Source organism: Rhinolophus hipposideros, assembly GCF_964194185.1.
Source record: "Rhinolophus hipposideros genome assembly, chromosome: 8".
Lineage (NCBI taxonomy): Eukaryota > Metazoa > Chordata > Mammalia > Chiroptera > Rhinolophidae > Rhinolophus > Rhinolophus hipposideros.
Window position 1 is genome coordinate 41,072,791 of NC_138054.1, and position 10,051 is coordinate 41,082,841.

General features: G+C 33.6%; 1 protein-coding gene across 1 annotated transcript; it reads right to left on the reverse strand.

The window, feature by feature from the left end:
• Nucleotides 1-2,187: 2,187 nt before the first annotated feature.
• FPGT (fucose-1-phosphate guanylyltransferase) lies at nt 2,188-10,051 on the reverse strand. Its single transcript, XM_081057239.1, is given in 5 exon segments — nt 2,188-2,358; nt 2,360-3,779; nt 7,004-7,096; nt 8,248-8,415; nt 9,933-10,051. Coding segments are annotated over 5 exon segments (1,794 nt in total). The 5' UTR covers nt 10,015-10,051; the 3' UTR covers nt 2,188-2,327.

Genomic DNA, 10,051 nt, shown 5'->3' on the forward strand with positions numbered 1-10,051 from the left:
CACACCTTTTCTCTTTTGCTTAGTTTGGTGAGTAAATGCCTAAGGTACAAGATTAATGCCAGAAGTTGGATGTTTTTTCCATGCCCCTTGGTCACTGCTAATTAACTCATCAATAAGTTTGTCATATATTTAGTTACACATAGTACACACCTTTACAAACCTTTATAGCATATGGTTTAAGAGCTGTGATTTTGTGAAACAAAATAGTAAATCTAGAGGAAATGTCAATTTCTTACATACACAAGCATGGGATTACCACTTCAGTTGTTAAGGACACTGTTGGTACCCAGATAGCACTACATACCAAGGAATGCATCTTAAGGCAAAAGGCACTGCCAAATTCTTTGGAACAGACATTTCAAACAACTAGAATCCATACATTCTGCAGAATTATGATTAAAATGGTGCTCACCAATTTGTTAGAAACGTCCCACTGACTTTGAGTAGAAGGCACCTTCTAGACATGAGAGTAAACCGAGGCTAACACTAAAACAAGCAAAAAAAAAAAAACCCTGAATTTTGTCAAATACCATAAAAAACTTGCAGAACAGGTATCTGGCATCCACAAATTGGAGGAAAATCCAGACAGTAGTGTGGTGGGGGCACTGAGGAAGTGCAACTTTAACATTCTCTTTGATAGCACAGAAAATGGTACTGAGTGGAAACACATGGATATCAGTAACTCAAGTTGAAAACTGCTTCAGAAAAGTTTAATTCTGATTATGAAGTGTTAGAATAGCCTTGACTACATTTCAATATTTCATTTTGTTTTATTATATGTATATGCAAGTGGGTGAAATGATAAAAAATCTATACTTAAGTGCATTTAAAAAAGATCTCCAATAAACATAAAAAACTTCAAGCAACAAAGAAAGCCGAGTCATATTTTATTGGTAGTGTTTTCTTTCAGTGGCACATAAAATGGTGACTCTTAATAATTGATGGCACTTTATATTTAGTGAAATATAAAGATTATAGACTTATACTATGAGATACTGCATTTAACATTTAATACATGATAAACACATATCCTCTGAAAGCTGTGCAAGTAAATCAGTAAATGCAAAGCAATAGCTACCAAATATCTTAATTTTTTTCTTGAAAAGAACCTCGAAAAAAGAAAAAAAAATATATATATATATCAAAAGTAAGCATTGCAGACAAGTCATTTCTGGTTTACTAAAAATAATTATTTTCATAAGGACAGGTTAATATATAAATAAAAGTGGCACAGACCAGTTCTTATTTCAATTTATTAATGTTAAAACACAGAACTCTGACAAATATTTTCTCTAGTTATTAGACTTTGACATGAAGACATTTCACATATGTGCTCATACCAAATCAAGGACACATAACTTGGAATTCAGCCAATTGTTATTTTCTTGAAGCTATTTATCATCTGTATATTTTCTCGGTCTTAGTCTTCTGGCTCCTTCCTGCTACTTTTTGGCTATTTATTACTTCTCAGCATCACCACGAGTGCATGGACAGAAAATAAGAAAGTAAAATCATCCATCTGGTACTTTAACAGTTCTAAGGGATTAATAAGAGAGGATGAAAGTAATGTCCCAAATGAACTTACGTGATTATCAGTGAATCTCAATTATTCCTACCATCTTCTCCACACAGATACTTGAGTTGTGTGTGTATGTATGTTTTCCCATGGATGGAAATTTAGGGAAGATTTTTGAGATACACAAACACATGCTCAAGTTTATAAGGATAAAATAACCCACGTACTCTTTTCTGTTTCATTTTTATAAGGTCAATGAGACAGATTTTTATCAAGTGTCAGACAATCATAGTATTTTAAGCATTGATTTAATCTAACTTTATCGGCTATGAATATGTTTTTGAAAAAGTATTTCTACAGTATTCCTACAGTGTTTTGAAGACCCTACAGAATGCCATTTTTATTAGTTCATCTGAATAGAACTACTAAGTTTGAGGAAAGAGCTGCCAGTAAACACTTAGAACTTTGTTGGAACCAAAACCTAAAGATAGAAAAACTCTAAAGGTATGTTTAGAAAATTACCTTTAAAACTACTATAGTTTTATGTGAACAAAACAATGCTCCATATATCCATCTTTATTGAAAGAAAAATTAAAAGTGATAAACATCCAAAAAAATCCCTTTCTTAACTTACAGACTTCAAATCCTAATTTATCAAAAAATGGTTTTTCTGTGTTTGTTATTAATCTTATGCTACAGCAATTATGTTAATATGATTTTCATTAATTCACTTCATTGAAACAAATACAAAATTCTACAGAAAACCTCATTTGCAATCTTGCTCAATCAAGAAAGGCCAGGTATACAATACTTAAGATGTCTCTAAATCAGACTGTTTTCTCCTCAATTTCTAGAAAAATTTGCTCCCTGTAAGTTATCATGTCTTCCACATCTTTGTAGACAAGCATTTCTTCAATGGACAACAGCTTATAGTTATTCAGGCTGAATTTTGACTTGTTTTGTACAGCATTTAACATCTTTAGGGACGTTGTAACTGAGTCACTCAAAGAAGAACAAACTGGGAAAATACGAGCATTCCACAAACTCAAGTATGTCTTGTTTCCAGAGAACAGTTCCTCTGTAACTTGCAGATTCCAAATATCTAAGCATGACAGAAAACAGACTCCAAAGAATTGAAGTGACTTTATATCTGACAATGTTTTAACATTCTTTTTCAACGTGTCTTGCACTCCAAATGCCATAGTTGAATACTTTAAGTGTCCATTCATCTTTAAGCTTAAGGAACACACAAAAGAATATGCAGGCAGGACAGCTGTTGTTATGACACAAGAACCACTAATAATGCAGTTTTCTCCAACTGAAACGTCAGGCCCCAATCTGGAATACTCCACAACTGAGCCAGGTGACACAGAACATCTTGAATCCAGTATACTGTGAATGATACAGGGTGTGTTACCAGAGCATTTGGGTATTGCTGGAAAGATGCTAAAAGCTATGGACTGTAAGCCAAGCTCTGACTTCAGACTGCTGTCTGAAGTAAAGTGAAACAAATATTCTTCGGTTGTTCCAATGTGATAAAATTTGGAGTTATTAAGAACAACAACATTTAGTGATGTTCCTTTAAGAAGATCAAATATTCTCTGCCTCATGTCTACTAACTCTGACTCTTCTTTAGTGACATTGGATGTGTTTCTGGTATACTCCACAGTTGCTCCAGGTCCCAAAGCCTGCAAGAAGTCTCCATAGGCATCTATTTCACAGTTCAGTGTACCTATTTTTTCATAAAAAGCAAGTAACTTTCTTGCTGATTTATGATCCATGTAAAATAGGCTATCTGTGTAGACATACTCATGGTCTAATATAAGAGAGGTGGTGTCACCCCCAGCAAAGTCCTGTTGAGAAACATTGCCAGGTCTATACACAGCATTACATTGATGCATCTTTTCCATGCTGGGCTTATGAAGGAAACGATGGCAACACCTGTATTCAAGGTCTCTATGTTCTAAACAATTAAATGGTTCTAAGACAAATACTCCATGTGTGGTGCCTATGGTCAAACTAGAAGGGTGAGCTAAAGCAGTAAAGCCAGGCTTGTCAAACCTAATAAACTCAGATTCTCCAATACTATAAAGTTCAATATCATCTGCACAGGTAACCAGAATCCCAGGATTCATATGTGAGGGGAAATCAATGTACATGGCTAGTTTTAATTCTAACATCTGATAAATGGGGTTACCAAAAGGTAAAGCAGTGAAAATTTTCCCCAGAGCACTTGCATTTGGAAGGCGTTGACTGTAGCCACCTATAAAATTAAACAAAATAACTGTTTTAAAATGTTTGCATGATTTAAAATGTGTACAAGATTTTAAAAACCCAGGGGCATCAGTTGCAACTCAAAATTTCTCTAAAGATATTAATACAATGCATTACTGTAACACAGGAACAAATAATAAATTCCAGAGTATAAATTCAAAGAGCAATTCTGTACCATTTTAAAGATTCTAGATTAGGAAATAATTCTAATATACTTTAGAGCATGTGAATTGTTTTGAATCAACTGTATAATTAGTAAAAACGACCAGGGGCTAAAACATCTACATTTTACACAACAAATTTCAACCATATTTAAATTCCTACAATAAGAATACACTCCATGGGGGGAAAAGTCACAGAAAAACTAATATACCAATTCCAACATTATGTATTAAACAGTAATTTCCAGATGCAATGTCTTTTCTCAAATTATTACATATACTTAAAGGAAGTAAAGGTGCATTTCGTTAACAGCATTTTAAAATTTATGCTTGTTTTTAACTTAAATAGGCTTTTCTCTCTAAGACAAGCCTTATGGATTCTTAATTCCTTGAAAAGCGTTTTCTCTTAAGTGCATTAAATCGCTCACATCATTTTTACATTAAGCAATTATGATGAGAGGCAGTATTATATAGTACAAAAAGTCAGATAAAATTGGGTTCAAACTGGTTCACCACTTTTTACTTGTTTATCTTTGGAATCACTCTAAATCAGCAAATGTAGAATAATACTTGTCTTATCATGTTTTATGAGATCATGCAATGCATGTAAAGGATTATGGACGTAGTACACTGTCCAACGAATGAGAGCTAATACTTTATACTTTTTCCTTTTCCAAAGAGTAGCCAATAGTAAAGTTTATCATTATTGGAATTATGTATTTCTAATTATATATTTTCTGGTATCTACTTTTTAGTATTTTGGTAACAATATAATACTTGTTCTGGAATAAAATTACAAATTTGATTTTTGAAAAAAATTTTTTACTTTACTTTCAGTCAGCCTTAAAAAAAGAACCCAGATGCTTTTATCACTTGTTATCGTTCATATACAGAATCATTGTTCTGTATATGAATAAGAAATGGAGAGTGCCTTTGAAGCCATGCTGCCAGTTCATGACAAAGTTTTCATCAGCCTCCAATTCACAGAAAAATAAAAGGCTTTCTTTCATATAACCAAAATTTTCATATAACTATATTTATCCAATTTTAAAAAATTATACCTTGTTCTGAGATTGTCTTTCCTACTTTTCTGTTTTAAAATGTCATTTTTTGGTGTAATTTTCCTTCATATATATTCTTGTCAACTCCATGTTTTGTCCCTCCACTCTTTTTTTTTTTTTAACTCCTTTTAAGGACTATAGACTTGGGCTACTTATAATCAAATAAAAATGCACGGCATAAGGTTTTGGCAAAAGTGTGGTAATCTCAGTGCTAAACCAGCCTCTCTTGTACAGCAAGAATCCCTCCTAAACCATTATCAAGAAATATTCACATTTTGGTGAGATCTGTCTTAAGGAAATAATTTTGTATTTACAAACCAAAAACAGCATCTATGAAAAATTGATGATGTATGTGATCTACAATTGTAAGGATACATTTTGTGAAAAACATTATGCTACTTACAACTTGAAAATATCAAGAAAAGCAAGTGATACTTATTTTCAAAGCACAATAATTCAAAGACAAAAAAAAAAAAAAAAAGAGAGAGAGGAAAGTATTTGCAAGAGAGAAAAAAGTCCCTAAGCCGTCAAAGGCAAAATCCTGAAAAGAAAACTCAAAATGGATAAAAGACAAATATAAGACCCCAAACCATAAAACTCCTAGAAGGAAATATAGGAAGTAAATTTGCAGACATTACCCTTAGTAAAATTTTTACTGATATATCCCGTTGGGCAAGGGAAACAAAAGAAAAAATAAACAAATGGGACTAATGCATCAAACTACAAAGTTTTTTCACAGCAAAGGAAACCACCAATAAAACAAAAAGACATCCTACCGAATGGGAGAAGATATTTGCCAATGATACATCTGATAAGGGGTTAATATCTAAAATTTATAAAAAAGTCATACACCCAAAAATTCAACACCCCCAAAAAAAACCCCAAACAACCCAATTAAAAAATGGGCAGAAGACTTGAATAGACATTTTTTCAAAGAGCATACAGATGGCCAACAGACATGAAAAGATGCTCAACGTCACTAATCATCAGAGAAATGCAAATAAAAACCACAATCAGCTAATATCTCACTCCTGTCAGAACGGCTATCATCAATAAATTAACAAATGAGTGCTGGTGAGGATGTGGAGAAAAGAGAGCCTTTGTACACTGGGGGTGGGATTGCAAATTGGTGCAGCCACTATGGAAAACCAGATGGAGGTTCCTCAAAAAATTAAAAATAGAACTACCTTATAACCCAGCAATTCCCCTCCTGGGTATTTATCCAAAGAAATTCATACCACTAATCCGAAAAAATATATGCACCCCTATGTTTACAGAGCTGTTCACAACAGCCAAGATATGGAAACAACTGAAGTGCCCATCATAGATGATTGGATAAAGAAATCGTGGTACATTTATATAATGGAGTATTACTTGGCCATAAAAAAAGAATGAAATCCTATCATTTGCAACAACATGGATAGACGTAAAGGATATTACACTAAGTGAAATAAATCTGATGGGGAAAGACACATACTTTATGATCTCACTTACATGTGGAATCTAAAGAACAGAATAAATGAGCAATCAAAACAGAAACAGACTCGTAGATACAGAGAATAAATTGATGGTTGCTAGATGGGAGGCGGGTGGGGGACGGGGGAGAAGGTGAAGGGATTAGAAAATATAAACTGGTAGTCACAAAATCGTCACAGGAATCACCACATAGATTGTGTAGATGCCTGACCACTGCACTGTACACCTGAAGCTGATGCAGAATACTGAATGTCAACTATATTTAAACACACATATATACACACATGCACATGTGTGTGTTTCTGCGTGTGGTCATGGAATGTAAAATATAGCACAGAGAATATAGTTAATGGTATTGTAATAGCTATGTATGATGTCAGAGAGATAGTACACTTGGAGGAGTGGGTTATCACTGAGTGAAGGGTGTAAAAGTCTAATCATTATGTTGTTTTTTTGTACACCTGAAACTAATTAAAAAAAAGAAAAAAATGTAAATTATTAAAGTATAACTTTACCAGAGTGAATTAACAGGATGGTAAAAGAATTCCATTTATCTCCATATAGCTTTTCCAAACATCGAAGGGCACAAAGTGTCGATCCTCCATTTCCTTAAAGTTAAAAAAGCACAATTTATTTCATAAAACCTGCTGAATTTTATGATTATGGTAAATCTAGGGGTTTTAACTTTGAGGATATGACTTTTGGCTGTAATTAGCTAGGCAGAGAGCAAAAACACAGGCAAAAGAATCAAATTAAATACACATTTTATGGCAAATAAGTAAATAAAACAAATACATAAACAAAAAACTAGTACTGAAATGAGCTAATCTTTTCCTGAAAACTGTAACACAAAAAGAAGAAATGATGAAGTAGATAATCTGCAACACTAGATAAGTATGTACATTCATTTGGAGTCACAAATTGCAAAACCCATTTAAACATTTGTCCCATATGACATAATCAAGTATGCAAGTTAAATTTGTTTTCTAAAAAAGCTTTTTAGAATCTGATTTCCTAAAAAATATCTTAAATGTAACTACCACTTACTAGTTACCTTGGGCAGATTATTTAATTTTCTGTGCCTCAGATTCTCATCTATACAACGGGAATCATAAAGTACCGACTGCACAGTTGTGAGGATTAAAACATTGGCTAATTAGAACAATGCTGATGTCAGTATAGATACCCTATCCCTGGTATCAAGGGGCATCAGTTTTAAATATTACATGAAAAATAGGCCCCACAAAAACAGCACGGATTTTTATTTGCAATAGTCAAAAAGCAAATATGACTTAAACTGAATTTTTAAATTAAGTATCTGTGATACTTAAGCAATTACACTCTTCGCATTCTGTATTGTGGTCCCAACAAGTCTAGTATATATTTTTTTTTTCTTCATTTGCTGTCTTCATGTCAATTTTTGAAGAAACTGCAGAGTTTGGAGGTACCTTAAAGCCTGATAAGGCCTAAAAAATTATTTATCATCTGAGTAAATTTTATTAAAACTAGTAAAATTTTCTTTTAAATAACATAACATTTTGGAAAGTTTCATATTGTCACAGTGTGTAAGAAAGTTGCTATGCCTTTTATCATTCGTAAAAAACTAGAGAATTTACATTACAATTTTTAAGTTTGTAAAATAAAAACTATGGTGAGAAGATATACAGCTTATGAACTATAAACCACAGGAAAACTTTTCTTCAATGATTACTCTGCCCAAAATCTATTATACCACATAAATAGGACCATACACGCATACCAATTTTGGCTCCAGCAGGATCAACAAAAACATGATATTGAACTCCAAGGGGTAACTCCCTTTTTTTCAGTTTTTCTGACAGCTGTTGCTTATAAGCAAGTTCCTGTTTTTCATCAGCTGCTGTTATTGCAACAATGTCCCAGAACTCTCCAGCTGCCACAGGTTTGCCTATGTGAAAGAAGCAGGGAAATGATAAATATTATCGGAATTCTGTTACAGGTTTACTATTTGGAAAGATAAAAAAAATTATCATCTTCATGAATGTATCTTCTGCTTTTGTGAATTAGGGAGTAAATAGTGGCCAGTTAGCATGATTCAAAATAGTTCTAATGAGGATTGTTCATAAAGTCTGTATTTTTTTTTTTTATTTGCTCTTGTATTACTTGATCCTTTTATGGTCTACAGGCCCACTTATTTAGATATTCTGAGCTTGTAATGTTTCTTTATTAAGAGAACTACTTTTGACTTGCTAAAAATTACCTCAATTCTTAAAATAAGAGGAGACAAAGGAACACAAAAATGAATCTCCAAGTTTTGAAAAACAATGTTGATGTATCAGGACCATTTAGTGTTGGTTTGCTAAAAAAGATTCAACCCAAGGATCCATTCCTACAATGCTGCGTTTTATAAATGTGGGTACTTTTATTTTTTATTAGGCGAGCCACACAATTTTACAAAGGCTGATGGAGTATGATATAACATTTTGGATAATGGAAAAGTTCCCAACTCCCTGATGAACTCTTCATTACAGAACTCAAAACATATAGTTTTCAGAACATCTAAATGAATGGGCCCATAGACCATAAAAAGGAGCAAGTGATCTAAAAGAGAAAAAAATACTTTATGAACAATCCTCATTAGAACTATTTTAAATCATACTAATTGGCCGCCAATTATTCCTTAATTCCCAAAACAGACTGAACTTTTGGTAGACAGTTGGAAGCTTTTCTTTATTGATAAACGAGATGAAAAGGGTTTATATTAGTTAACAAACAGGACTTGTCATCTAGAATCGTTTTGAACACTGTCATCCTTAGTGTTTCCTGTATTCTTAAAGCAGTAACTTCATAAAAAAATATAACCAATTTTATCAGACAGTTGTACAGGGAATGACAAGTGGCATAGCCCTTAAGAAAATTTCGATACAAACCCTCTTTTTCATTTTTAATCCGTAATCCCTCCATGCTTTGTTTTGTTTATTCTCAGTAAAGCGTTCACATTACAGAATTGGTGAAATAGGTAGGGGACGGCGATGAGAGACGGCTAAAATCACATTGGTAAGGATCAAACATTACGCTTTAGACCTTTTAGATTTATTTAAAGGAACTTTCGTTAATGAGCTAACCAAATGCATTAACTTGTATTTACAGCTTCCCTGGTCAGGTTAATAATTTTCTTCTCTCTCTGTGTGTCTCTGTATATGTATATATATATATATATGTATATATGTATACATATGTAACTAGAAATAAAGTTAAAGAAAGAAACTAACAAGCATAACGGAAAGAAAGCACAGTGACAGAAAAGGAATAAACAAGTCAAGAGGAGTATTAGCTATGTCTGGGCTAGTGTCCTAGGCCCACAGGTGAGACGCAGACTGGAAGCGACAGCCCAGCAAATTTCCCGGCACGTAAAGGGCCCTCCCTCTCTATTTCTGGGAAGAGCTGGGGTTCCTCCGTTGGTACCTCTCAGCTCTGAAAACCTTCGCAACTTTCGCTGGGTGGCTTCTCGCAGAGAAACGCCTGGCGAGGCACTTAGAGCATCCATTCCCCCACCTTCTCCGCGGCTGGCTGAAAACTTCCAG